The sequence below is a fragment of the Vulpes lagopus genome, chromosome 11 (assembly GCF_018345385.1).
Source record: "Vulpes lagopus strain Blue_001 chromosome 11, ASM1834538v1, whole genome shotgun sequence".
NCBI lineage: Eukaryota > Metazoa > Chordata > Mammalia > Carnivora > Canidae > Vulpes > Vulpes lagopus.
This window is the reverse complement of record NC_054834.1, coordinates 77,450,756-77,478,570: the sequence shown is the minus strand read 5'-3', so window position 1 is coordinate 77,478,570 and position 27,815 is coordinate 77,450,756. Positions and strand designations below refer to the sequence as shown.

The 27,815-nt window shown below is 54.1% G+C and overlaps 1 protein-coding gene and 2 long non-coding RNA genes across 8 annotated transcripts in view; 2 read left to right on the top strand and 1 right to left on the bottom strand.

Moving 5' to 3' along the window:
- LOC121472175 lies at positions 1-19,059 on the top strand. 2 transcript variants are annotated; one of them, XR_005982792.1, is made up of 6 exons: positions 3,218-3,394; positions 4,553-4,654; positions 9,410-9,493; positions 11,737-11,786; positions 15,478-15,604; positions 17,700-19,059. It is a non-coding gene; the product is annotated as an uncharacterized LOC121472175 (long non-coding RNA). The 2 variants fall into 2 exon arrangements; XR_005982793.1 differs by lacking the exons at positions 3,218-3,394; positions 4,553-4,654 and adding an exon at positions 1-55.
- Positions 6,429-24,809, bottom strand: CHRM1 (cholinergic receptor muscarinic 1). Of its 4 annotated transcripts, none has more exons than XM_041723280.1 (4): positions 23,517-24,809; positions 19,621-23,237; positions 19,066-19,157; positions 6,429-8,949 (listed from the first exon to the last, which is right to left on the bottom strand). In XM_041723280.1, the coding sequence occupies exon 4, from the start codon at positions 8,860-8,862 to the stop codon at positions 7,480-7,482; it is 1,383 nt and encodes a 460-aa protein (XP_041579214.1). In that variant the 5' UTR covers positions 8,863-8,949; positions 19,066-19,157; positions 19,621-23,237; positions 23,517-24,809; the 3' UTR covers positions 6,429-7,479. The 4 variants fall into 4 exon arrangements, with proteins under 4 accessions (XP_041579214.1, XP_041579216.1, XP_041579213.1 ...); XM_041723282.1 differs by having other exon boundaries at positions 19,621-23,205; XM_041723279.1 differs by having other exon boundaries at positions 19,621-24,809.
- A 1,264-nt stretch (positions 24,810-26,073) lies between these two features.
- LOC121501790 overlaps positions 26,074-27,815 on the top strand; it is an 80,030-nt gene continuing 78,288 nt past the window's right edge. The window contains exon 1 of one of the 2 annotated variants that reach the window (XR_005990684.1): positions 26,074-26,350. This is a non-coding gene — a long non-coding RNA (uncharacterized LOC121501790). The remainder of the gene's footprint in view (positions 26,351-27,815) is intronic. The other variant, XR_005990683.1, reaches the window with a different exon arrangement.

The window sequence follows — 27,815 nt, the reverse complement described above, 5'->3', positions numbered from 1 at the left end:
GGGAGCCCAACGTGGGACTCGATCCCCAGACCCAGGATCACGACCTGAGCCAAAGGTAGACGCTTAACCACTGAGCACCCGGGGATCCCTGTTCCTGGTTGTCTTTCTTTTCTTTTCTTTTCTTTTCTTTTCTTTTCTTTTCTTTTCTTTTCTTTTCTTTTCTTTTCTTTTCTTTTCTTTTCTTTCTTTTCTTTTCTTTTCTTTTTTTCTTTCCTTTCCTTTCCTTTCCTTTCCTTTCCTTTCCTTTCCTTTCCTTTCCTTTCCTTTCTTTTCTTTTCTTTTCTTCTTTCTTTCTTTCTTTCTTTCTTTCTTTCTTTCTTTCTTTCTTTTTTGTTGTTGTTCCTGGCTTTCTTAAGCAGCAAAGGAATTTGTTGAAAGGCCATCAGGAACTGCCAGGACAAGGCAGGACCAGACTTGCAAAACGGGCAGGAAGCAAGTGCCAAGCAGCAGGAAGGATAATTTTCCTTTAACTGGAGCAGCCTGGGAGGCTTCCACCAGGGGACACACTGCCAATATGTGCACATAGAGTCTCCAGATGGGGTATGGGAGACGCTGAAGTTCAGACCCCAAGTCCCTGCACTGAGGGCACCCTTTCCCAGTCCACAGCTGATCAGCCCGGGGGTGCCCACATGTAGAGGAGTCAGGATGATTACAGGGTTTTGGCCAGAGCAACTAGAAGACTGGCAGAGGGGTGCCTTTGCTGAAGTGGGGAAGAGCCTTTACAGGGGAAATGAGCAGGTCAGTTTGGGCCTTGCTACTTCTGAGATTTGTCAGACACCTAGGTGGGGATGTCAGGACGTTAGTAGGACATGTGCGCCAGTGTTGGTGCAGTGATCTGAACTGGAGATTCGAGTCTGGGCGTCATGGGTGCTGCTGGCACGGAGAGCCCCAAAATGTCAGAGGGGCAGTAGGGTAGGTGTAGAGAAGGCAGAGAAGAGGTGTAAGCCCTTCACAGGGTCAGAGACGGGCTGGCAACAGACCCTGCAAGAGAGGGGTAGGGAGGTAGGTGGAAGGGCGCACCCTGGAGGCCTGGCATTGGGGAGATGCTGTGAACAACTCTGCTGGGGGCTGGAGGGAGGACAGAGACTTGGCCCTTAGGTTTATCAGCATGGAGTGCTTTGGTGACCCTGATGAGAGTAGTTTTGGTTGAGGCTGGGGAAAAAGCCAACTTCGAAGGGGCTTCGTGGAAGATCCGAGGAGAGAGTTGGGAGTCTATGCCCATAGATGGGGGCTATTAAGGAAGAGAGAGACAGGAGGGAGTGAGTAGCAGGGGGAAGTCGGGACCAGAAGTCTTTGGTTTCTTTAGCATGTGAGCAGCCACAGCACATTTGCTTAGGGCAAGAGGGAGAGATGCCAGAGGGATGACACTTGCTGGGTAGATGCCTTGGTGGGAGGGAGAGGAGACAGGATCTAGGGTGGGGATAGGGGAGGAGGGCTGGTGGTCCTGCACTGTCACATAGGAGGCACACATGCCAGGACAAAGTAGCTAGGTAGACCTGTGGGAGTTTGTGAAATTCTACTCCCAGATTGTTTTTTATTTACTTGGTGAAATAGGAAATGAGGTCACTTGCTGAGAGTGAGGATTGGGGCCTCCCCAAGGTTGAAAGTTTGAGGAGAGGGGAGAGGTATGAATAAACATCCAGGATCTTCCCATTCACGGCTGGAGGGAGACTTATAGCATATCAGCTGGGGGTTAGATAGAGGGGATAGAGATTGAGTCAACAATCCATCACACCTACATGATGGAGCCTCCATAAAAATCCCTACAGTATTGGATTCAGAGGGTTTCCCAGTGGGTGAACACATTCATGTTGCTAACACGGTGGTGCCCCCTAGCTCCACAGGAACGGAAGCTCCTGTGCTTGAGATCCTTCGGGATCTCACCATTCATCTGTCCATTCTCCTTTATCATCTCCTCTATTATCATCCTTTTTTTTTTTTTTTAAATCATCCTTTCCTTTATCATCTCCTCTCCTCCACCAGTCAATATGTTTATCTGAGTTCTGTGAGCAAATTATTGAACCTGAGGAAGGAGTTGTGGGAATTCCAATATGTAGCTCAATCAGACAGAAGTATGGGTACCCTCATGACCCACTACTTGAGATTGGTGGGGGAGAGGGGGACGTCTTGTGGTCCCGAGCCCCTAACTTGTGGGATCTGATGTTAACCACAGGTAGATAGTGTCAGACACCTGGCTGATGCTGGAGAATTGGCTGGTGTGGAAAAAACAAACAAACACCCACCACTTGGTGTCAGAAATTTTGTAAGTAGAATGTAAATAAAGGAAACAGAATTTTTCTACTTTAATGGGGCAAGAAAATTCTAGGCAGAGGAGCCAGAAGAAGTGAAGAGCATGAATGAGTGGGCTGGGGTGCTTCTGGGACCAGGAGAATTTCAGGGTCTGTCTAGGGTCAGTGAGGGTGAGGAGTCACAGAAGAGGCTCAAGAAGGAAGTAGGGCTGAATAGAAGGCTGTTGGGAGGCTGAGGAGCTTGCATTTTTATCTCAAGCTACTGGCTAGTTGTTAGCAAGGGGTTGGCACCATCAGAGCTATGTTTTGGCAAAATCACTTTGACTGAAGCATGGCGAATGAATGGGAACGGGATCAATTAAGTCAGGGGTTGGCAAACTACAGCTGGTTGGCCTGTTTTTGTACTCATTATGAGTGAAGAATGGGTTTTGCATTTTTAAAGGGCTGAAAAAAAATCAAGAGAAGAATAATGTTTTGTGGCACATGAGCATTATATGCAATTCAAAGCTCTGTGGAATTTAAATAAAGTTTTATTGGAACTCAGCCATATTCATTCATTTTATGTATGTTTATGGCTGCTTTTGCCTACAATGGCAGAACTGAATAGTTGTGACAGAGACTATAATACAGAAGTACCTACATTATATCCTTAATTTTGCCTCTTGGTCCACGTAGCCTAAAATATTTACTATCTGGCCCTTTACAGAAAAAGTTTGTTAACCTCTGAAGGATAATTTTAGCATTCAGGAACTCTTGCACTGGGATGGTGACAGGACAGATGGACAGCACTGGATGAATTCAGGAACTGTTCGGGGGGTGGACTGACCAACTGGTACATGGAGTGAAAAGGAGAAGGAGTCCAAGATGACTCACAGATTTATGGATTGAGTGCTGGGTGGATGGTGGTGCTAGCCAGGCCAGGAACACCAGGAGGGGGAGTAGACCTGAGGGGCAGAGGAAGTATGTGGACTGGCAGGAATAGAGACAGTAATTTTCAGGCCTATTTTGTGTGATAGTCTGATTACTGGAGTTATGTAGTTGGCCTGTGTTACAAAGATGCTAAGAACAAAGACATCACCTCAAAGTCTTTAGAGCCTGAGGCTGGTGTGGGACACCTGGGCTTCAAAAACCTTCATGTTGTCAAGGTGAGCAGGTACCTGTCTGAACGTCCAGTTGGATCAGCATCTGTTCTGTAAAAGCAGGGCCAGGTTCCAAGAAATGAAACTGAGGATTCCAAAAGCCTGTGGGGTCTGTTCTGGGATGCCAAGTCTCCCCTGAACCCTCTCCTACTTGTCTGGTGAAGCCGGCATGCAGGAGAGAGGTCGGGCTTGCCTCGGCGGGTTTAGCGCAGTAGCCAAGCGACCTGGTCTTTCCAGGGCCTTGGGTTCCTACTGAGATGTGGGGGCAGTTGCTGAGGTGGCCAAGACCATCTACTCTATCTTTTGCCCTGTGGTCCTGTTCTCTGGGATGCCGTCCCAGCAGGTTCTAAGAGTCACGATTCTTGATGGGGCTATACCCTTGGTTGCCTGCAGATGACGCTCAAGTGATATGATGGGAGCGGCCCTGAGGACAAAGGCCTAAGGGGTGCCCCTTCTCTAGGTCTGCTTCAACTTGGTAAGGGGAGGAGGTGGCACTCACAAAGCCACCTCATTCTTTCCCTGCTTCCTGTTCATCTGCGAAACAGCCCTTGTTTCTGGGGCCAAGAAAGACTCCCTCAGGGCGGGAGGGGTGTAGTGTTTGGGGTGGACTGATGCCATGGCCAGCCACCCTCTCCGGTCAAGCTCAAGCTGTTTCCTCTGTCTTCTGGCAGCTGAGTTTGAAGGAATCTTGCTTCAGAGGCTTGCAGGGCACAGGCTCCATTTCTAGGATCCTGGATCACATGCCCTCTCCCCTCCCCTCAGGCTTGCCCCCTGACACTCCTTTTTGCAAGCCCCATTTCTTCCCTCTGGGTTGGCAGGGAGCATGGGACTCTAGACTCTATAAAGCCACTGCTGGAGGTGTAGGGAAAGGTATGGGTCTGAAACCACTTGCTTTCTGGCCTTTACCTGAGAACACCCTCGTCTGGTGGTAACACTAGTCTTAGTAGAGCCACGGAGGTGTTTTCTTTTCTGGCCCGCCCTCTTCACTCTTCTGGGAGGAACTCATTCCTCTTGAGGACACTGAAAGTGAGAGACCTCCCTAGGGTTGTGTGGCGAGGGGCCACGGGCAGGTAGAACCTGCACCTGGGACCCGGGACAAGTGTGCACTTGCGAGCCCCATTCTGATGCGGATACCAGCTCTGACCTCCTACTCTTGGCTTCCAGGAAAGCTGGATCTGATTGCAGCACTACTGCTCTCCCAACACTGCTGGGGCTTTCTCGGTCTCTGTGCCACCAAGACTTCTGTTCCAGTGCCTTCGCCACAGGGTAGGGCATTTAACCCTAAAGCGGACTCAGTGTTATGAGGGAGCAGTGGTGAGGAAGGGGTGCTCCCAGAGTCTAGAGCTGACAACCCAGAAAACTGTGCAGGAGGGATTGGGGTCTGGGGTCAGCGTCCTAGGATCACCCTCCCCGGGGTAGTGCTCCTGCCAGCTCCTGGCCAGCCTGTCCCATCCACCTCTTTAGTGGATCGTCCCTGCCCATAGTGTTGAAAGTTTCTTTTTCAAAGGCTTCCTGGAGTCCTGACAGCTGTGTGTAGGGTAATCTTCCATGGCTTCTCTGCAAATGGTTAGCCCCACCTAGGATCTCATTCCTCTGGCCAGCATTTCTAAAACTTGAGCCAGCATCACAACACCTGGAGGGCTTGTTGAAACGCATGGCTGGGCTCTACCCCTAGAGTTTCTGATTCAGTAAATCTGGAGTGACCCCGAGAACTTACAGATCTAATGAGTTCCTGGGTGATGCTGATGTTACTGGCCAGGACTGCAGTTCCTTCAAGGATTAATAACCCAGGAGGTCTGGGTTGTCCAAACCCTGCACATTCCAAAGAAAGGTTTGGTCCTTGCCTGGCTCCTGGGAGAGCACCCCTAAGACCCTGATAAAAGTCTCTTTGCCTACCTGGGGCCCTGGGCCTTGTGGTATCAGATTAGCCTCCGGAGGGGCTGGAGATGAAGTAGCTAAGGTCAGCCATGCTTTACATGAGCAGTTTCCAGTAGAAACATTGGACACCGTGGCTCAGGTAAGCCCTGTGGTTGGCAGGACGTCATGCATGTTGTCACATAGAAGAATTAGATGCTGTACCCATGACTCCATTGGGAGCAGATGACTGGAAGCTTGCACCTGGTCTCTCCTAGACTCTGCCCTAGGTGCCATTATTGTTTGCTGATTTTTTTTTCCCTGTAGAAGGGGAGGCAGAGGGAGAGGGAGAGAGATCCTAAGCAAGCTCCATGCCCACTGTGCAGCCTGACATGAGGCTTGATCTCACAACCCTGAGATTGTGACCTGAACTGAAATCAAGAGTGGGATGCTTCACTGACTGAACCACCCAGGCACCTCTCCTTTGCTGATTTTAATTTATATCTTTTTACTGTAATAAATTTTAACCACGAGTATAACAGCTTGGCTGAGTTCTGTGTGTCTTTCCAGCAAATCATTGAACCTAAGAGTGGTCTTGAGGACCCCCAATGATAACCACACTTTGAGAACTGCTGCTCTATGCTTTAGGCATTAGGGTCCCCTCATCAATGAAATGCTAGAACCTGGCCTGAAGGTCACCTTTATGGAGTACTTTGGCCTGGACCCCAGGTGTCCTCTGTCTGTAGTCCAGGGGTCAGGAGGCTGCGAGTTGCCTGGAAGCCTGGGTGTTGCTTTGTAGGGTAGCCCTGAATATTCCTGGGCCTTAGTCTCCCCATCTATACATGGGGCCTAGGAGCAATTCTGCTCTCCTGGGTATAACAGGGCCTTGGAGCAGCCACATATGGCAAAGCTGATAAAGAACATGCTAGGCTATGGGCAAAGGCAATTTATTTCACCTGCTCTCCCTACCGCCCATTAGAGAGCCCTACTCACCTGAGCCGGGGACCCTGGAGTGCTGGGGCCCATGGGTTTCAGCAGAGCCAGGACTTGGTTCTGCCCCTCCTGGGACCACCCTCGGAGCAGTGGCCCACATTCAGCAGTACTGGGGCCTTCCGTGTCCCATTCTGCCCTGGCCTAAGACTAGGCCCTCCATCCAACACAGCGAAGAAGGCCCCGTAGCCCCCGCTAGTTATGTGGCTTTATTCACAGACTCAGCACTTGCTGAGGATAGAAGGAAAGAACATTTGGGGCCAGGCTAGGCTTGGAGATGAGGGTGCCTGGGAGGCCATGCATGGGTTGGACTGGGAGCTCACAGGAGAGGACCCGTTGGCTGGGCCAGGCCTGTGTGGGGCAGGCTGGAGGCAGGCAGCATGCGGGAGGCCTGGCTAGACCTGTGTGGAACAGATCCACCCAGGTGGTGGCTGTGAGCCAGGGAGGGAGGGACTGAGGCTTTCTCTGGGGCAGAGGGTATAGGTGTGGGGCTGGACAGCAGGCATCCTTGCCCCTCATTCCCAGGAAAACTACATAGTGGGGCAGTCAGAACACCTGGCGCCTGGTCCAGCTGCTGCCTCTGGACTTGGTTTGTGACTAGCCAAGCTGGTCTCTTCTGGTGGCATCGTCCTGATGCTTGGATATTTGCCTTGGGGACACTCTTGGGACATTTGTAAGGAGGCTGGACCATCCTGGAGAGTGTGCCTAGGCCCGGCAGCATGGGCTGTGCCTGCGGGGGGAGGGGATACCCAGCCTGGGGTGCGCCCTTTGAACCAAGCTTTCCTCTCCGTGGTTGGTGTCAGTTCCCAGCTGCTGTCCCAGGGGGGACCATCTCCCACCTCAATCTGGGCCAGCCCCTCGGCCAGGGATGACTGAAATGTTAACCTTCTTTCTCCTGGCCGGCCCTGGTGGCTCCCGACAGATTTCCTGCCTGAAGGCAAACAGAGGGTTCCAAGCTTGGATCCTCCTCCCCTAGCCTTTTTCCTGGTGAAGAGCCCGTTCCCACCCAGCAGGAACAGAAAAACCAGTTCCCCGGGTTCGGGTTCATTCCACCTGGGAATAGCAAAGTTTGGTAAGTTGGCAGGGTCTCTCTAGGCTGTCCAGGAAGGTGACCTAGGGGACACTCTCCCCAACCCCCCAAGCCTGGTGAGGACAGAGCAGGGCCCTGGGTCTGAGGTCACAGCCCCTGCCCACTTCCTACCCTGCTCTCCCAGGGACTGGGGTGGTGGGATGCAGGTGAGGGGTCATCAGCACTGGCGGGAGGGGGTGCGGTGCACAGAGCCAGGGCGCTTGGGGATCTTGCGCCAGCGACGCTTGTCCCAGCGGCAGAGCAGCAGCAGGCGGAAGGTGTCCCGGAAGGCTTTGTTGCAGAGCGCGTAGCACATGGGGTTGATGGTGCTGTTGACGTAGCACAGCCAGTAGCCCAGCTCCCACAGGGTCTCGGGAACACAGTTCTTGCAGAAGGTGGACACCAGCACCATAATGTTGTATGGCGTCCAGGTGAGGATGAAGGCCAGCAGAATGGCACTCAGGGTCCGAGCCGCCTTCTTTTCCTTGACCAGCGAGAAGGTCTTCCGCTTGGCCAGCTGCTCCTTCCCTCGGGGCTTCTGGCCCTTGCCTGCTCGCTCACGCCCTTTCCGCGTGGGCCTCTTGACTGTATTGGGAGAGCTCCGGGGGGGCTGCTTGGTGGGGGCCGGCGCCTCGGGATCCACCATGGGCATCTTGATCACCACCTCGGAGCCGGGCTCCTCACCCTCCGACGAGGTGAGGGACTCCATGGAGCCTTCGTCCTCTTCTTCTTCTTCCTTCCAGCTGTAGGCCTGCAGCAGCCGGGGTGTGCGGCAGCAGCGGCAGCAGTGGCCCGGAGGGGTCTCTGGGGAGCCCTCAGTCCCCCGCTGGGATCGCTCTGAGCTGCTGCTGCTGCCGCCCCCCTTACCGGGAGTCTCGGAGCCCTGCAGGGCCGCAAGCTCCCGGGCCCGATTCTCCGTCTCCCGGTAGATGCGCCAGTAGAGTGTGCACATGACCGTGACTGGGAGGTAGAAGGCAGCCATGGCTGTGCCAAAGGTGATGATGGGTTGGGAGAGGAACTGGATGTAGCATTGCCCGGCCAGCACTGTCCGCTCCCCTACCAGGTACTGCCAAAAGAGGATGGCCGGGGCCCAGAGGATGAAGGAGACCAGCCAGGCCAGGCCGATCATCAGGGCTGCCCGGCGGGGTGTGCGCTTGGCTCTGTAGCTTAGGGGCCGGGTCACGGAGAAGTAGCGGTCAAAACTGATGAGCAGCAGGTTCATGACGGAGGCATTGCTAGCCACGTAGTCCAGGGCCAGCCAGAGGTCGCAGGCCAGGGTGCCCAGCGCCCAGTGGCCCATGAGCAGGTACGTGGTATAGAGGTTCATGGAGAAGGTACCGATGATGAGGTCAGCGCAGGCTAGGCTGAGCAGGAAGTAGTTGTTGACTGTCTTGAGCTCAGTGTTGACCTTGAAGGAGATGAGAACCAGCAGGTTGCCTGTCACTGTGGCCAGGGACAGGAGGCCTGTGGTGATCCCGATGAAGGCTACTTGCCAGGGACCCTTTCCCGGTGCCAGAACGGTGATGTTGGGGCTGACAGCGGGTGGGGCCGAGGTATTCATGGTGGCCCGGTGGGGCTTGGGGCCGGGCGGGGGCGCAGCCCCTTCTTCTAGTCAGACTACAGGGCTTCTTCAGGGGGAGGTCATCACCTGAAAAGAGATGACATGAACTTTGGTTGGGCTGCTGGTCATCTCCAGGTGGAAGGTGCTAGGGTCACAGCCTCTGCCTTCTCAGGGCTTGAGGCCAGACATCACCCTTTCTCACCAGTGGCCACATACCATCATTTACAGTGCACTTTCCCAGCCGTGAATGGATGTGCCAGCAGCACTGGGGCAGAAGTGGTTTGGAATCGAGATGGAGTCCCTCCTTCCAGTTTCACCATTCAGACTCTGAGCCTCAATTTTCTCATTGGGAAATTGCTACTAATTCCTGTCTTGCTTAACTCATGTGGCAGGAGTTGGGAGACTCGCTTTGTATACAGCACTGCCAAATTTTCAAAGCACTTCACTCAATTTTATTAAAGCTCTCATTTACTAGGTAGTTACTACATGCCAGACACAGCACTAGCACTTAATTGAATTATCTAATTTAACTGTTGTACATTTCTAGGAGGAAGGTCTCTTATGCTCCTCATTTCCCTGAGGCAACTGTGGCTCCAAGCAGCTACAAGACCTGGCCACAGTGACAGAGGAGGTGAGTGTGATTAGAACCCACACCTCTCTCTTCCTCTGAGCATGTGGAGCTCCAGCAGGCTTCTTCCATCAAATATGGAGAGATGGGAAGGCAGGAGATGGGTGGGGAGGGCTCTAGAGAAGATAGGGGGAAGGAGGTGTATGTTGGTGTGTCTGCATGGTTCCGTGTGTGTGTGTGTGTGTGTGTGCACGCGCGTGTGTGTGACCGAGACAGAAATAGAAAGAGAGAGAGAGAGGAAATGAGAGAGTTGGAGGGCAGTGTTTGGAGCTAAATGAGACCCTATAGGAGGGCAGCGGGGGGACTTGTGCTGGACCTGAACTCCTGCCTGGTAGTAGAAAGTCTGGAGTGAAAGCAGGTAGTGAGGGCAAGGGTCTCAGCTCCCAGTGGGGGTCTGGCCCCAGATGAGGTGTGAGAACCCCCTTCTGTCTCCCCACTCTGTTCTTTGGTCCAAGGATCCAGGGGGACAGCAAGGGGAAAGGGAAGATCCCCTATATTTTTCTTCTTCTTTTTTTTTTTTTTAAAGATTTTATTTATTTATTCATGAGAGACAGAAAGAGAGAGACAGAGACACAGGCAGAGGGAGAAGCAGGCTCCCTGCGGGGAGCCTGATGTGGGACTCGATCCCGGGACTCTAGGATCCCACCCTGGGCCGAAGGTGGGCACTCAACCGCTGAACCACCCAGGCCTCCCTCTCTACATTTTTCTTGAAACTGGAGTCCAGCCTGGGCACTAAAGGCGGGTAAAGGGAAAAGCCAGATCTCTGAGCAACCTTCTGGTGATGGGGTTGCTCAGCGCCTGCCCTCGCCCGCCTCATGCTCAGCCACAGCCTTGCTGTTGTATGTTTTGGCTGGTCCCTTCCTGTTCTGGGCCTCAGGTGTCTATCTGTCCACAGAAGAGTTGGGGTCTCCTTCCACCTGCAGCTATGGCTTCAGGGACTGTGTCATTGGAACTATTCCAAGGGAGAGATGTCAGGCAAGGGCCCACCAGCCTCAGGTACTCCTCAGGACCAGGTCTGTGGCAGAGAGACTAGTGTGCTGTATGACTGTGAGGAGATCGATGCCTGCTGGGGGGGCGGGGGAAGGCCTTGAGGTGCGTGGCTGGGACAGTGTGTGACCAAGGGTGTGTGGTGGAGCTCATCTCCACTGGTCATGGTGTTGGTGTTTGAGAGGGACTCTTTGGAGTGTGAATGAATGAGCCAGAAGGACTGTGGCTATGAGTGTGTGCCTGTGTTTTGGGCAGTTTGCACATCAAGGAGACAGGGGACATCATGGTGGAAGAGTCTGGGCAGCGTGAGCTGGACTGTCTCCATTTGAATACAGGCTCTACCATTTACTACCTGCCAGTGGTATACTTTCCATGAGCCTCGGTTTCCTCAGCTGAAAAATGGGAATGACTAGTCCCTAGCTAATAAATCAAGGAATTATTGTGAAGCTGAAATGGGTCCATGGGCGTTGAGTCCCCAGGACAGGCCTGGCACATGATGAGCACTAGGTCCCCGTTGACTCTTAGCATGTGTACTAGTGGAGGCTCCCTCCTGTGAATGTCTGCTCCTTTTTTTTTTTTTTTTTTTTAAGATTTATTGATTTGAGAGGGGGAGGGATAGGGAGAAGGAGAGAAAAAGAATCCCAAGTAGAACCCCTGCTGAGCATGGAGCCCAATGCAAAGCTTGATCCCAGGACCCTGAGACCATGACCTGAGCTGAAATCAAGAGTTGGATGCTTAATTGACTGAGCCACTCATGTGCTCTAAGTATCTATTCCTTTGATTAAAAATTTCTCAGGGTAGCCTGGGTGGCTCAGTCAGTGGAACATGTGACTCTTGATCTTGGGGTCATGAGTTCGAGCCCCACGTTGGGCATAGAAATCACTTAAATAAATAAACTTAAAAGAAATTTCTAGGGATGCCTGGGTGGCTCAATGGTTGAGTGTCTGCCTTTAGCTCAGGGCATGGTTCAGGAGACGCAGGACAGAGTCCCACCACATCAGGCTCCACTGGAGGAGCCTGTTTCTCCCTCTATGTCTCTGCCTCTCTCTCTGTGTCTTTCATGAATAAATGAATAAAATCTTAAAAAAAAAAAAGAAATTTCTAATACTATGACAATAGCAACTAATAATGATAATGATCATTGCTATTATTCAGTTCTCCTTGAGTGGCAGTCACTGCTCAAAGTGCTTATGTGCATTATTGCCTGTAATCTTCACCGGGCACCTGTGACTGAGGTTGCTCTTCTCTCCATTTCACAGGTGAAAAACTGAGGTTGAAAAAAGCAAGAGAATGGCACAGTATCACACAGGTAAGGTAGGAACCAAGATCTGAGCCCAAGCAGTTTGTGCCAATGAAACTTTATCTATAAAAACAGATGGCTGGCCTGGAGGCCACAGTATGCCAATTTGAATTTTATTTTTTAAATTGTATTTATTGAGACGCCTCCTCGCAGGGAGCCTGCTTCTCCCTCTGCCTATGTCTCTGCCTCTCTCTCTGTGTCTCTTATGAATAAATAAATAAAATCTAAAAATAAATAAATAAATTGTATTAATTTATTTTTGTAATAATCCCTACACCTAACACGGTGTCAAAGTCATGATCATGAGGTCAAGAATCATGTTCTCTTCTGATTGAACCAGCCAGGTGCATGCCAATTTGAATCTTAAAAATATTATGCTGAAATATTATTTGGCCTGCTTACTGAGTTTTGCTGCATCCTTTTCCCATAACCAAAGTAAAGTGCTGGGCTGGAGGCTGGCATCAGACTGTGCCTGCTGGGGCTTTCTCTGGGTATGACACCACCCATGACAGGGTTGCCCTGCACAACTCTGGCCCTCTGATCTGAACTTAGTGCTGTTGTTGTGGTTGTTGTTTTAAAGATTTTTGTTTATTTATTTGGGGGAGAGTCAAAAAGAGAGAGAGAATGAGCATGGGATCAGAGGAGAGGGAGAAGCAGGGAGTCTGACGCTTGATCCCCTGACTCTGGGGTCATGACCTGAGCCGAAGGCAGGTGCTTAACCGACTGAGCCACCCAGGTGCCTATTTAGTGCCAATTACACAGACAGAGCAACTGAGGTCCAGAGTAAAGGGAGAAGTTATGGTATATCCCAAAGTCTCCTAGCTCATAGCCTGGTGCTGCCTCCCTTTCCTGATCCTCAACCTCTGGTGCTTTGGGACCAGTGGTTCCCCGGGGCCAAGACCTGAAAAGCCTGAGTCAGACAAGATGAGTTTGCTGACCTCAGAGGCCACACCCTCGGCAGCTCCAGGAGCATCCTGTCTGCCTGGGCGCGGCGCAGCCCTCAATGCAGTGCCAAGGCCTCCAGTGTCGGATCTGGTCCCACACCGCAGCAGGGCCAGGCCTAGGAGGACCTAAGGGAGACAGTTTTGCCTTGGGTGTAAAATTTGAGGTACCCCCAAACTCAGTAGTCAAGAAAATGATATTTAATGCAATATTTAAAAAATAGGGGGATCCCTGGGTGGCTCGATGGTTTGGTGCCTGCCTTTGGCGGAGGCCATGATCCTGGAGACCCAGAATCGAGTCCCACATCGGGCTCCTTGCATGGAGCCGGCTTTTCCCTCTGCCTGTGTCCCTGCCTCTCTCTCTCTCTCTCTCTCTCTCTCTCTGTGTTTCTCATGAATAAATGAATAAAATCTTAAAAAAAAAAAAGGGGATGCCTGGGTGGCTCAGTGGTTGAGTGTCTGCCTTTGGCTCAGGGCATGATCCTGAGGTTCTAGGATTGAGTCCCGCATCAGGCTTCTCCCTTTGCCTATGTCTCTGCGTCTCTCTCTTTGTGTCTCATGAACAAATAAATAAAATCTTTAAATAAATAAATAAATAATGGAAATTGATGGGGCGCTTGGCTGGCTCAGTTAGAAAGAGCCCGTGACTCTTGATCTCAGGGTTGTGAGTTCGAGCCCCATGTTGGGTGTAGAGATTACATTAAGAAAAAAAGAGGGGATCCTTGGGTGGCTCAATGGTTTAGAACCTGCCTTAGGCCCAGGGTGTGATCCTGGGGTCCCAGGATCGGGTCCCACATCGGGCTCCTTGCATGGAACCTGCTTCCCCCTCTGCCTGTGTCTCTGCCTCTTTCTCTCTCTCTCTCTCTGTGTCTCTCATGAATAAATAAATAAAATCTTAAAAAAAAAAAAGGAAATTGATGCAAAACAATCCATCATGAACAAAATTTTAAACAAAGGCAGGGTTCAACCCTGCACTTACACAAACAATCCTATCACACATGACTCACCCTGATCCTGGCCCTGGTTCCAATGAAACTTTATTTACAAAAATACATGGCCCGCCTGTGGGCTGCCTGGTTTGCTGTTTGATTGTGGTTTGTTTTTTTTGCTAGTTGATTTTTAAAAATGTTACATTTCAATGTTAGTTATCTTGATGAGTGAGTTTTGTGTGTGTCCTCCCTCAAAACTGTCTCTTCCCAGCAGTGTGATCCTCAGCAATCATTTAACCTGTCCTTCCCTGGCCTCTCTGCATCTGCCAGTTTATGGGACTAATGGGATCCAAAGCCTCTCCCCACTTATTCCTGGCTCCTCATTCTGATCCATAGCCCAGCCACCTCTTGCTGCGCCCTTCAGCTTACAGACTCTGGCATAGCCCCTCTCTAGGCCCCAGAGTTCTTGTTTATTTTTTCTTCTTCTTTTCTTTTTTAAAATGTATTTAGGGGGACTGCGGTGGCTCAGTGGTTGAGTGTCTGCTTTTGGCTCAGGGTGTGATCCCAGGTCCTGGGATCGAGTTCCACATTGGGCTCCCTGCATGGAGCCTGCTTCTCCCTCTGCCTACATCTCTGCTTTTCTCTCTGTGTCTCTCATGAATTAAAATAATTATAATTTTTTAATAATTATAAAATAATTATTTAAATTTATTATTTTTAGAAAAAGAAAGCTCTACACTCAGTGCAACCGCAGGATCAAGGGTTGAAGTTCCACCAACTGAGCCAACCAGGCACCCCTCAGATTACTCATTTGTACAGTAGGGGACTTGGACCAGCTTGGCAGGTGGGGAGATTTTCCAGAGCCCTGATACAGGACCCAAATCCTTGAGTGGAGGGTGCAGAGACTGAAGGCTCATTTGGGTTCTCCCAGATGAGGTTGGAATGACATCTCCTTGGGGGTGGGGACATAGCAACCTCTGTCCATCACAAGCTCTTATTTTTTTTTTTAAGATTTTATTTATTTATTCATGATAGTCACACAGAGAGAGACAGAGAGGCAGAGACACAGGTAGAGGGAGAAGCAGGCTCCATTCAGGGAGCCCGACGTGGGATTCGATCCCGGGTCTCCAGGATCGCGCCCCAGGCCAAAGGCAGGCGCCAAACCGCTGCGCCACCCAGGGATCCCCCATCACAAGCTCTTATTAAAGCTAGCTATAGGGATCCCTGGGTGGCGCAGCGGTTTGGCGCCTGCCTTTGGCCCAGGGCGCGATCCTGGAGACCCGGGATCGAATCCCACATCGGGCTCCCGGTGCATGGAGCCTGCTTCTTCCTCCGCCTGTGTCTCTGCCTCTCTCTCTCTCTCTCTCTCTGTGACTATCATAAATAAATAAAAATAAAAAAAAAAAAAGCTAGCTATAGCTTTGATGAGTTTAATTAAAAAATTTTTTTAAATTTATTTGAGAGAGAGAGGGAGAGTGAGAGAGCATAAGCAGGGGGAGGAGCAGAGGGAGAGGGAGAAGCAGGCTCCCCGCTGATTAGGGAGCCCGATGCAGGGCTCCATCCTAGGACCCCAGGATCATGACCTGAGCCAAAGGCAGCAGCTTAACCAACTGAACTACCCAGGCGCTTTGATGAGTTTTAAAAAGGCTTTCAGGATGGGGACCTATGAGAAGTGATCCTTGGAGGTAAGGGGGCTGGCAGTCCCTCTCCTTAATGGATAAAAGTCCCTTCCACTCACTCATTTTAATAGCCACACTGATGACCACTATAATTAATTACCTTTTGCATGCTGGGCAGTTGATATATGATATCATTTCCTTTAATCCACAGGGCACCCCAATGGGGATTCTTCTATTTCATAGATGAAGACACTGAGGCCAACGGGGCTAAGAGACTTGCTGATGGTCTCACAGGAAGTGGTGGAGCTGGGATTCTATGGGGCCCTGCAGGCTCCGAGGTATACATTCCTTCCACTTCCCTTTATACCCCCCTGTGAGCTGTAGGGGCTAATGTCTCCCATCTGGGACAACTTGGAGGAGGGTGGTGGTTCTGGGGAATTGGACCCTGATTTTTGCCACTGCCTGGATATTTTTTTTTAAAGATTTTATTTATCTATTCATAGAAACACACAGAGAGAATGAGAGGCAGAGACACAGGCAGAGGGAGAAGTAGGCTCCATGTAGAAAGCCTGACATGGGACTTGATCCAGGGTCTCCAGGATCACACCCTGGGCTGCAGGCGGCGCCAAACCACTGCACCACCAGGGCTGCCCTGCCTAGATCTTTTGAACCCCTAGGATGTAGCCCAAGAACAGAGCTGTCAATAACTGTGCCTTTTTTCCACCATCAGCAGCAAGGGTCTTCCCCCAAACCTCTCTTGGACAGTGATTTGCTTAGGAGGATGCTCCTGGTGGCTCTGCTTTGGTCCCTGCTGTGTGACCTTGGGCACGTCACTGTCCCAACTTCATAATCCTTCTATAGGGATGACTGTATGTGTGTGTGAGGGTGTGTGCATTGCTGAGTGAAAATAAGAAATGGTGGGGGTGGGGGTGTAACTTTGAGGGGATGGGGTAGGACTCATTTTCTGAGGGTCTCATGTCTGGGGTACCGGAAGGAGGCAATGAAGCAGGGAGGTGCTTTTCTGCTTAGGACCATGGCCTCCTGATGAAGGCTGTTGGCAGCTTTGCATAATATCATTAGTATTATCATAGCAAGTGGCATTTACTGACTGCTTACCATATACCAGACACGGCTCTATGCATTATATTCGTGATTTAATTGACCTGTTACAACTCCTTGTGAAGCGGGTTTTATTAACCTCAATTTGCAAAAGTGACAGCTGAGGTTTTGAGACCTTAAGGTCCTGACAGCTCATCAGTGAGGCAACTGGGATTTAGGCCTTTTGGACCCCTGCCCACTCTAAATCCCTCATATGAGAATGGTGGACTCCACGGACTCCTCGTTCACCTTGACTGACCTGGCCAACCCATAGTTTGAGTCACTGAGGACTCGGTCCTTCCTTTAGAATCTGGCCCCTGTGTGTTGTGTATGCATGTGTGTGTGTCTGTCGTTGATCTGTGTGATGTATGATGACAGTGCCTAGCTGTAGCTCTGAGAAGCAGGGTAGGGGCTGTATCTGCCTCATTTGCTGCTTGGCACACATGGTCACTCAATAAATATCTGTGGGGTAAACACAGGGAGATATGCATGGGGTCCTTCTGTTTGACTTCAGGCTCAGAGGCATGAGGATGAACCCACAGGGGTCAGGCTCCAGAGTATGGGCACCCTGCACCTTCCAGTTCTTGCCTCCCCTCCCTTGCCAAGTCACTATCTCCTCACCTGTAAAATGGACCAAGGAGACCCTGACTCCCCTGCTGCAGGGAAACTGAGGGAGGTGACAGGACTGGCACGGGTGTAGGATGGGCCCTGTCAGTGTCAGGGAAGGAAAAAGTCGTCCTGGGCTTAAAGAGTTAAGGGATGAGGTCAGAGCCTCTAGAACAGCAGGCTAGATTGTCTATGGCCAGAGCCTTGGACCAATCCCCAGGGGCTGGGGATCTGGCTGGCCAGAGGAAGAAGGGGGCTGGGAGCCATCGCTGGGGAGAGGGATTCCTGAACACTTGGGCTTCCTGAATGTCGCCACTGGCCAAGTTGTGAAGGGGAGACGGAGAATGAGGGGGTGCTGGGGAAGAGATTCAGGAGGAAGAGCGAAGCCATCTTGTGATTCTGGGCCTGGATGTTGGCAGAGCGTGGGGAATAGCTGGAGAGAATGGGCGATACTTGAATAGAAGGAGGTAGGAGGTAGGGGCTGCAGGGCTGGGCTTCTGGGACTTTACATATGCAGACAGGAGGGCGCTCCTCCGGCCAGGTCTTCTGACTGGTCCCTTCTGCTGGAGGCTAAATCCTGAAGCCAGCCTGTCAGAGGCGGCTCTCTCCCCCTGGGTTAACTTTTCTCTAAAAGTAGCTCTTGACCCATGAAAGGAGCACAAAACTCTTACCTCTGTGCCTGGCCTGGGGAATGAGGGGGTAAACACATGCAATCTTTCACATTTCCAGGCTCAACAGTTACCACCGGAGTGGCAGCTAGCCCTGGGGAGATCAGCAGGCATCAGTTGAATACTCATAAATGTGCTGCCGAGCCGGAAGAGGAGCAGGAGCGTCAGCCCTAGAACCACTGCCAAATACACTCACTGCTGATGGACTTTAACCAGTTGCCCGACTTCAGCCAAACCATGCCAGAGCCAGCAGTCAGCAGGCTGGGCCCCAGACCTCACTCTGCCAGGTGGCATCAGCAGCGCTCCACCCCTCATCATCCTCTCCACTTGCTCCCTGTTCTTCCATCCTCGACTTCTCCTCCTCATTTCCTTTCTTCTCGCTCCCTCCCTCCCCCATCCTTCTAGGCATCACCATGGCATCACAGCAGAGCAGAAACCTCAGCGAGATATTCACCCACCTCTCCCCGCCCGCCCTCCCCTCCGAGGAGCCGGAGCCCAAGCTCCTGCCTCACAGCGCTCGCTGCTCCCCCACCCCATCATCTTGCTGTGTGTGGGGGGGTGGGAGTGCAGTGCTGAACTGAGGGTGAGGGGAATGGGGTCCCTCCTGGGCTGGGACCCTTCTGAGACCATAAGCATGTCCCTTCTCCTTTCTTGGCCTCAATCTCTCCATCTGTTCAATGGGAAGGTTTCTTTTAAGGGTTGATGTGACCTCTGCCCAACCCCATCTTGGCACTCTGGACTCCTCTTTGCACTTGGGGATCTAGTTCTCAGACCTCCAGGGCCCGGCCCCCGAGACAAGAGTCAAGTCTTCTGCAGCCCTGTTTCGCCATCCCCTCCCCTGCCTTCTATATCTCAGTAGGGATCATGGCTTGCCTATTGGCTGAGGTCAGGGGGCAGAGAACTAACTCTTATCTGACAGCTCAGTGAGCAGCTGATTACCCAGGGACAGGAGACTGTCCGGCTATAGGAGACAATCTGACTCCTTCCGGCCAGTTGGGCGGGGGTGGGGGGGTGGGTTGTTGTTGGTGGTTGGGTCAGCCTGAGCGGAGCTGTAGGTATGTTTTGTGGCAAGAGGTGAATCCCTCTCATTAGCACTGATAACCCAGAAGCAGCACTTATCTGAATGACCCAGTGAGGGCTGACCGACCACCCAGTTCCTAGCTACCAGCCTACATTGTGGAGTCTGGGGGTACTGAGATGGGGGCCTGCATGGGTGCCCATTAGTATCCCTGCATGACCAGGACACAGGACTGAGATCTACTCTGTGGGAGTCCAAGATACTGTGGACCTAGGGAGGGCCCTCTGGGCCCTTGCACACGTCAGGGCCACGTTCCCTGGCTGGTGTGGCCTTCCATGTGGCCATTTGTTCCCTGAGAGCCCTGGGGCTCTTGGCCTGGTCTCCTGCTGGCTTCTGGCCTAATACCCACCTTGGCATCCAGCTTGTCCATCTGGCCAGCAACCTGATTCAGTCCATCTTGGGGGGACTGGAAATGGATGGGGTGGTGGGATTCAGGGTTCCCTGAAGGAGAAGAGGAGGAGATTCTGGGACTGGCACCCCAATGTCGAAGGGGGGGTGTCAACCTCCCACGGGATGCTGGTGGCAAGGGCTGCCCTCTGGCCTCCTACCCTTTCCACTCTGTCCCTGGGATTCTGGGTCCTCTGTCTGCTACGTAGCAGCTTAATCTCTCTGAGCTCCAGGTCCAGTTTCCTAAGGGGGGGGGGGGGTCTCCATCGCCTTTGCCAGCTGAACTCCAGAAAAACATTAGGTGTATCTGCTCAAAGCCACGAGACTGGGTGTTTGGAGCAGCCAGTTCCAATGCTACAGAGTCCCCTTGGCTTCTAGACCCCTCCTGGGCCCCCTCCTCTCTCTGGAGTTCCTCCCCATTTCCTGCTAGTCCTGGTCTCTGCTTTGCTCCCAGGACCCTGCTTTTTCCGCCCCCGCCTCAGTGGAGCCCCTCCCAAACCCTCTCAAATGTACTCACCATGGGTCTGGAGAAGGGTCTGTAGGATCCTCAGCCCCACTGCCTTCCCCGGGGGGCCGGCGGCGTCTCCAGGGACCCAAACACCTGGCTCCGGGGGGTGGGGGGAGCTGCGCCCTGTGCTGGCAGCCGGGAGAGGCACAGCCAGTGATTGGCATGTCCCACCCCCTGGCACGCCAGCCTGGGGGGGGTGGTGGAAGGAGGAGAGCAAAGAGAGGGAGGGAGGAGAGAGAGAAAAGGAAAGGAGGGGGAGCTGGAGGAAAGCCTCAGGCAGCGTCTGGGGTTGGACTAGGTCCTGGAGCGTGCCCCCCCCCTCCACTAGGGCACCTAATTTGAGCCCCAAGAGGGAGGAGGTAGGACATGAGGAAAACGAGCCCAGGAAGGCTAAAAGTCCAGAATGGGAGAGAAGGCGGATACAGGGAGACAAACACCCACACCCACTGCACACAGACTCATCGGTACACACACACACACACACACACACACACACACACACCCTCACAAAGGCACACTGTTTCCTGGGGCTCCTTCCCCCACCCAACCTTAGAGCCCCTAACCCATGTGCACCATGCCCCGGCATTCACACGCCTGTTTCCCTCACATACATGCCCTGCCCCCTGCACATGCCCACACGCCCACCCACCCACCCACCCAGCCCCACACCCTGCTCTTCCTCCCTGCTGCGAAGGAGCTAGATTCCTTCTGTTTGGAAATGACACATTGGGCCTCACGTGAGAGGCTCCAACTTGGAACAGACCCAGAGGGCTGGTGCACCCGCCCCAGGGGCTGGGCAGACGTCCCCGCGTGCTGGGCTGCGTGCTCTGGCGTCTGTCCATGCTGCTAACCCGGGTGTGAGGGTATATGGGGGTCTGATGGGAAGGGATGAGTGGGGGTCGTGTGCCCACCACACGTGCTGCTGAGTGTCCCCTCCCACGTGAGTGTCCCTGAAATACCATGCAACCTGTGTAAATGCAGGTGTCACCCTCCTGGTCTGGAACCAGGAAGTGTGTATACACGTGTGTCTGTATTCGGTGTGTGTCTGAGTGTTGCCCAACTGTGGAACTTGCTAATTCTGACAAGGGAGGCAGCCTCTACCTCCCTGCCTGCTCCACCCCCAGCTTCCACTTGGAAGACAGACAGACAGGCAGACAGACAGCTCTCCTCCCAGCTTGTCAAACTCTGTCTCCCCTGACTCCCACTCAGGGCTCACAGGTGTGCATCTGGGAAGTGACAAACTTGCCCTTCTTCCCCAACTCCTTTAGCCCCACTGCTTGGTTAATACCCCCTGCACCGCCCCTCACCTTTTCTGGTTTTCTGGTTGAGTTTCCTCAGAGATAGAACCCCTGGGGGCCCTTTACCATAGAGACTGTGGGTTCTGCACCGCCCTCACCTGGCCCTAGAGACCTCCTGGGGAGCTGACCAGGGACAGGAGCTGGGGAGACTTCTGCTGGGCTGCTGTGTCCTCTGCCCCCCTGGGCCATGCTGAAGCTCTGGGGTGGAAGGTAGGATGGACAGGGATCCATCTATTTAATCCCATTATGCAGATGAGAAAACTGAAGAGCAGAGGCGTGATTCACACACAGGCTGCAAATGTTTGGACTCAGGTCCAGTGGCTCTAAGCCAGGGAGTGAGGACCTGCTCCACCACTTTCCACCTGCCCATTTCCCCACCGAGCACCCCTTCTCATTCCCAAAACCTGAGGGTAACCCAGGGCTTCCTCAGGCTGGAGCCCAGGTGCCAACGGAGCCAGGTGGAACAGAAACTGGGGTCCCTGGGGCTTCACCAGCAGCCATGGGAGGCAGGTGGTGGGCACACGTGGCAGGTACATGTGGGGGATCTCTGCTTCTCTAAGCCAGCTGAGGGTTGAGCAAGCAACCAGTCCACCTCCTTTCTGAAGTTGAGGAGACACTGCAGCTTGGAGAGGAATCCGAGCAACCCCCTCGCACCCCAGGGCCCACCAGCGGGTCAGGGGTGGGGTCAGAACTCCACCAGTCCCCAGTCCGTGGGCGCTGACTCGGCTGCCCCCTGCTGGGCGGTCCTCGGGTTGTGGTCGCGGCTGCGGCTGGTGCGCGCGGTGGGGCTGCGTGTACTTGTGCGCGTACACGTGGCTGAGTGTGGGGGTGTCAGGCCTCCACGCTCCACATCCATTTCCGAGTCTGAATCAGGCTCTCTCCTTGCCCCCTCCCCCCAATCTCCTTGGTCTCCCTTTTCTCTTCTCCCACCGCCTCTGCACACGTCCCTTTAGAAATAAAAACACTTATTTTGTAGGCGAGAGGGGAGGGTGTCCAGCTTTCCCTTGCCTCTTCATGAGTGCCCCCTCGGTCCCAGGCGGCTTCCTCCCGGAGGCCGTGAAGCCGCGGAGGCAGGGGGATGATGCCCACCCCCTCTCCCTCCAGCCTGTATGACTCTTGCCCGCCCAGACTTGGCTCGGTCCCCTTCCCAGATGGGGAAACTGAGGCAAGAAGGGAGGTAGGGCCAGGAGCAGCTCTCCCACCCGGCTCTCTCACCGCCCCCGCACCCGCGCCGGATTTAGCCGCAGGGAGGCTGGGAACATTGTCTTTATTTTAAGCTGCCGAGTGAGGCACGAACGCTGCTGCTCGCGACAAAGGGCTTGGCTAAGCAGCCGCAGGCGGCGCACGTGGGGGTCCAGCCCCACCCCCGCTCGACCCCCAGCCGCCGGGAGCGGCCCGGCCTGACCTCAGCCGCTTTCCGCTTCTCTCTGGCCGGCTGGGACGCCGGCTGGCGCGGGACACCTGCGGCTCGGCTCCTGCTGGTTGCTATTTTGGGTCTCTTGGCTGAGGATTCACGGCTCCGGGCCACCGAAGGGACGCGGGGCTGTCCGCGCGCGCGGGGCTGGGCCCCTTCTCTCAGCCTCACGTGCAGGAGGAGAGAAGCTGCCCTTGGGTGCGAATCCAACTCTGCCTCTTCTCAGTTGAACCTCTCTGAGCAAGTTCGTGCCCCTCTCTCGGTCTTTTTCTTCATCCTGTCACTGGAGTTAGAAATAACCTCCCCGCCGGGGCTGGTCGACCCTTGGTTGCAGGCTAAGCGTGGCACGGTCGTTCACTGCCCGCGAAAGCCATGATCGTCGTTCCTTATAACTCGTTTGGCGACTTACTACGTGCCGGGCGCTGCTAAACGCTCTACAGTCTTTAGCTGGTGTATGTCTCACGACCCCCCGAGGGAGTTTCTATTATTCCCATTTTACAGATGAGTAGGTTCACCCGTGGCGCGCAACCCCAGGGCTCCGTGGAGGGTGCAGTCAGCGCGTCGGGGGCCATCCCCGGGCTGGGGTCAGGGTGGGAGTCACAGGGAATGATAGGGACTGTCGTGGTACGTGGGGCAGCGTGCATGTTTTAAAGGCAGGGGATCCTGCCTGAGGGTTGCGTGGGGGTGGGGACGGGAAGTGAGCGCGCTCTGGGAGTGTGCTGGTGCTGGGGCTCTGCGCCGCAGCCCCTCCGTGTAAGCCGTCGCCCTCAGCCTGGACCCGCGTCAGAGGCTCAGACCCAGATACATGTGCCGCTTCTCAGCGTAGCTTCCTCCGTCCTGGGAAGAGGCTGCAGTGGGCGATCCTTCTCGTTCCCACCAGACCTAGGAGGTCGAACTGGCTGGTCTTCAGCTTCCTGGGGAATGGGTGTGGGTTGGGGGGTCTCACCCGCTGTGGGAGGTGACCTCGATTTCGAGCCCGAGGGTGGGGAGGATGGCGGCAGTTAGTCGTCCTGCCGGCACCCCTCCTTGCCCCCCCCCCCGCCCCACCGCTGCTGTAGGCCCTCAGCCTCTTCCCTCACCTCCCCAACGTGGGGGGTGGGGGATACTCTGGGAGAAATTCCCAGATAAAAGAAGAAACTAAAATCCAGGGCGGGGCTGCGGATAGTCAGGCCTAGTAACCGGCCTCTGAGTACCTGACACCCGGGGCCGGGGGAAAGTGGCCACAACAAAAGGCATCATCTTGGGACAGGAAATCAACGTTTTCCGATCCGGTTCTGCAGTTAGGGGCTCCGAGGAACAATCTTCCTCCAAGTACCGGGCGCCTCACCTCCGGGGCGGGGCTCTGTGCAGGCACCGTCGGGCCGGGGCAGGGGCGGGGGCGGGGGCGGGGGCGGGGGCGGGGCTCCGGGCAGCCCAGCCCTACCCGCCCGGAAGCCTCGAGGTCGGCTTCCCGAGAATGGATGGGCTCTGGTTGGACCTTACGCGGCCTGGACCTGGGCAGAGCGCCCCCTCGTCCTTCTGGCGGGTGGGGCAACAGGAGCCGGGGGGTGATGAATGCTGGGCTCCGAGGCGACGCCTCCTGGACGAGCCTGCGGTTCGCGGCTGCACGGGGCCTCGGGGAGGAGCGGCGTTCCGGTTGGGCGTTCCCAAGCGCTCTCTGCCCCAGACCGAGGCCAGAGGCGTCTTCCCCAGCGCTGTGGAGGTCCGTGCCTCGCACTCAAACCTCTACGGTCAAACACGGCTTGAAAAATCTCTTTAGGGATCCCTGGGTGGCGCAGCGGTCTGGCGCCTGCCTTTGGCCCAGGGCGCGATCCTGGAGACCCGGGATCGAATCCCACATCAGGCTCCCGGTGCATGGAGCCTGCTTCTCCCTCCGCCTGTGTCTCTGCCTCTCTCTCTCTCTCTCTCTCTGTGACTATCATAAAAAAAAAAAAAAAAAAATCTCTTTAACGGCGTCGACTTTGCTTCGCTTGGTCAGTGGGCACCGCGTCCCCAAGTTTTCCGCTATCTGGTGTATGCGCCCTGTCCCTCGTCTTGACCCAACGTGAGACTCCTGGGGAGAAGCGGTGCAGAGCTTTGGGGGGCGCCTCGGGCCGGGTCCCCAAAGGCTTCTTTCCAGCCCTCTGTAGCTGAGTCCACGCACCCGACGAGACACCCGGGGGAGGCAGGGCCGATTTCGGGGACCCTGTCCCGGGCCGGCTACGTTGGCTTTCTTGCCTCGTAGCACCCCTCCCCCCGGCCCCCGTGACCGTGTAAACCCTTTCCTGGAGTCCCCACCCGAACGGACACCGAAGCTGGAAGCCCACGGTGGCGAGGAGTGGGACCGAGCGGGGCGAGTGGAGCCTACGCCCGCTCTCCCTCCTGCCAACCTCTCAGCGAGACCCTCGCCCCGGGCGCGGGCGCAGCAAGCACGTCGGTGGGCCTCTCGGCCTACGGCGTGGTGAGGCTGGAGCCGCGGTTCCCCGCAGTCCCCCGCTGCCCCGGGCGCGCGTCAGGTCCCCGCCGCGCTCGGCACCTCCGCCACGCCCTCTGGCAGCCGGGCTCGGGCCGGGAGGGGCGGGGCGGGGTCGTGCCTGGCAGGCCTACGGCGCAGGCGGTGGTCGGCAGGGGCGCGGAAGGGAGGGTGAAGATGCAATTCTCGGAAGGAAATCGGGGTGGGCTACCCTTCACTGCAGCATTTACAAGGCACATTGATGAGCGCTTTACCTGCACTTTTCTTTACGTAAGCCTCAGAACATCCCCCTGGGGACGGTGCTGTGAGGATTTCCATTTTGCAGGTAGAAAACTGAGGCCCAGAGAGGTTCGGTTAACTCAGTCTGCCATCTGGACTCCTTCACAGTTTGTAGATCTTGGCCCCGGCGTGGAGCCTAACTAGTTGAGAACTCTGGGCCATTTATAAGAAGGAGGGATAGGGCAGCCCAGGTGGCTCGGCGGTTCAGCACCGCCTTTGGCCCAGGGGGTGATCCTGGAGTCCCGGATCGAGTCCCACGTCAGGGTCCCTGCATGGAGCCTGCTTCTCCCTCTGCCTGTGTCTCTGCATCTCTTTCTTTCTGTCTCTCATGAATAAATAAGATCTTAAAAAAAAATAAGAAAGAGGGATATACTGAGAATTTGCTAAGCCAGCGTCTCCCCCAGCTTTTCATTCTGCTGCCCCATTTATTTAACAAACAGGGAGCTCTATTCTCAGTGTTTTACATGTATTTTTAAAAAGATTTTATTTATTTATTCATGAGACACACACAAAGAGGCATCCCTTACATGTTTTTTTTTAAAAACCAATTTAATTTTTGTAATAACCTAATGAAATAGGTAGAATTATTATACCCATTTCATAGAAAAGGAACCTGTGGCACTGAGAGGTTCAGTAATCTGTTTAAAGTCGCTCGGCTAGTAGGTGCCAGAGCGAGGCCAGTAGACTCCCCATTATTGCTTTTGCCTCTATCCTAAAGGTCCCCAATGTGAATGTATCCACACCGCCTTCCCCTTCTCCCCCTTATTTCTGACTGTGAGCAATCAGTCTTTCTGCCAAGGTCGCCCCCCCCCCCTTCTTCGCCCCTTGGCGCCTCCTGCCAGCCCCAGCCTCTGAAGGCCTGACCCGGGCAGGGATTGATGACTTTGGGCGACCTCGGAGGCAGCCTGTTTACTCCGCCCGTCCGCACACTCAGTGATTAACGGCGCACAATCGAGTTAGGGCCGGAGCTCGCTGGCTCGGCGGCTGGGGCTTGGGGAGCGGGAGGGGCCTCCCGGCTAGAGCCGCCGCTCCCTGGGGCACCTCAGGAGTTTGCTTGCAGCCGGAGCCCCCAGAAGGCCAGAACGCCTTGTGCCCGGCCAGCAGGGCTGCGGAGCTTGTGGCCCTTGGGGGCTGGGGACGAAGCTCACTGCCTTTCTTGTCCTTGCCCTTTCCACTGAGGGCGGAGGCTCAGGAAGGCAGAGGCTGGGTGCCTAGCAGAGGAAGGAAAACCTTCCTAACAAAAGGCGGCAGTCCTGGGAGGAAGGAAGAAGCCAGGCTGGCTCTGAGTCGTGGAAGGTGGGAAGCTGCCCTGCCTGGGCCTCAAGTTGCTTAGTTCTGGGGGGTGGGGTGGGGTGGGGTGGGGTGGGGAAGGGTATGTGTTCCTCCTAGGTCTGTGGCCCTTTTCCTTGAGCCCACGTCTAAGTCCAGCCTGCTCTAGCTTTCCTGCCACCACCAGCCAAGGAGGTGAGTCTGCAAGCCACCTGGGGTGTGAGAAGACAGGGATAAAAACCCAGGCCCAGCGCAGCCCTTCTTATAGGGGATCCTTTGCTCCCTTGACCTACATTCCAGGGATAGGCTTCTGGAGTTTTGTTTTGTTTTTTTTTTTTTAATTTTTTTTATTTATTTATGATAGTCGCAGAGAGAGAGAGAGAGAGAGGCAGAGACACAGGCAGAGGGAGAAGCAGGCTCCATGCACCGGGAGCACGATGTGGGACTCGATCCCGGGTCCCCAGGATCAGGCCCTGAGCCAAAGGCAGGCGCCAAACCGCTGTGCCACCCAGGGATCCCCAGGCTTCCAGAGTTTTATTTATTTTTTTTTAAATTTTTTTTTTTAAATTTATTTATGATAGTCACAGAGAGAGAGAGAGAGAGAGAGAGAGAGAGAGAGGCAGATGGAGAAGCAGGCTCCATGCACCGGGAGCCCGACGTGGGATTCCATCCCGGGTCTCCAGGATCGCGCCCTGGGCCAAAGGCAGGCGCCAAACCGCTGCGCCACCCAGGGATCCCGCTTCCGGAGTTTTAAACAATAGTCACTCTAAAAACCACACAGTACGGTCTATATAGTATGCCGTACTTCCTCCAGGTTGATAATTCAGACCCATCCTAAGGGAACAGTCTAGAGTCTAGGCCCAGCACTGTGCTAAACACCAGGCAGGGCACAAAAGAAACCAAAGCCCAGAAGCCGTGGGGTTGATGAGCTAGTTGAGTAGATAGGATGATCTAGATAGGAGATAGTGTGTACCCAGAGCTCAGGAATTTCCTGGGAATAAGAAAAAAAGGTGAAGAAAAGCACAGGGATGGTCAATGGAAGCTGGCCTCATTGGGGAGGGTATAGGGCAGGCTGAAGAGGATAATCTGGTTCCAGGGCTTCTGTAGGATGTCAGGGCACCAGACTGAGTCAGGTTGGGGGCCCAGTCTAGAATCTTGTGGGAGGAAAGGAATCATGGTCTCTCTCCCAGCCTCAATTTACCCATCTATAAATGGGACGGGGATAGAGGTAAAGATGGACTAGATGGTCCCAAAGGACTCTTTCAGCTCTGATGTTCTTTGCAGATGGGACACCTGGGGTTTGACTCAGTTCTGATTCTCCTGGCTCAGAGACCTTCACCAGATCACTCCTCTTCTCTGAGCTTTGGTTTTTCAGAAGTAAAACAGGAGGGGAGTCTAGCCTAGTATTCCTCAAAGTCTATTTTGCAAGACATTAGTAGGTGTAAATTATAAGAAAAAAGGCCTCCATGAGAAAACAGGAAATTAGGCTTTC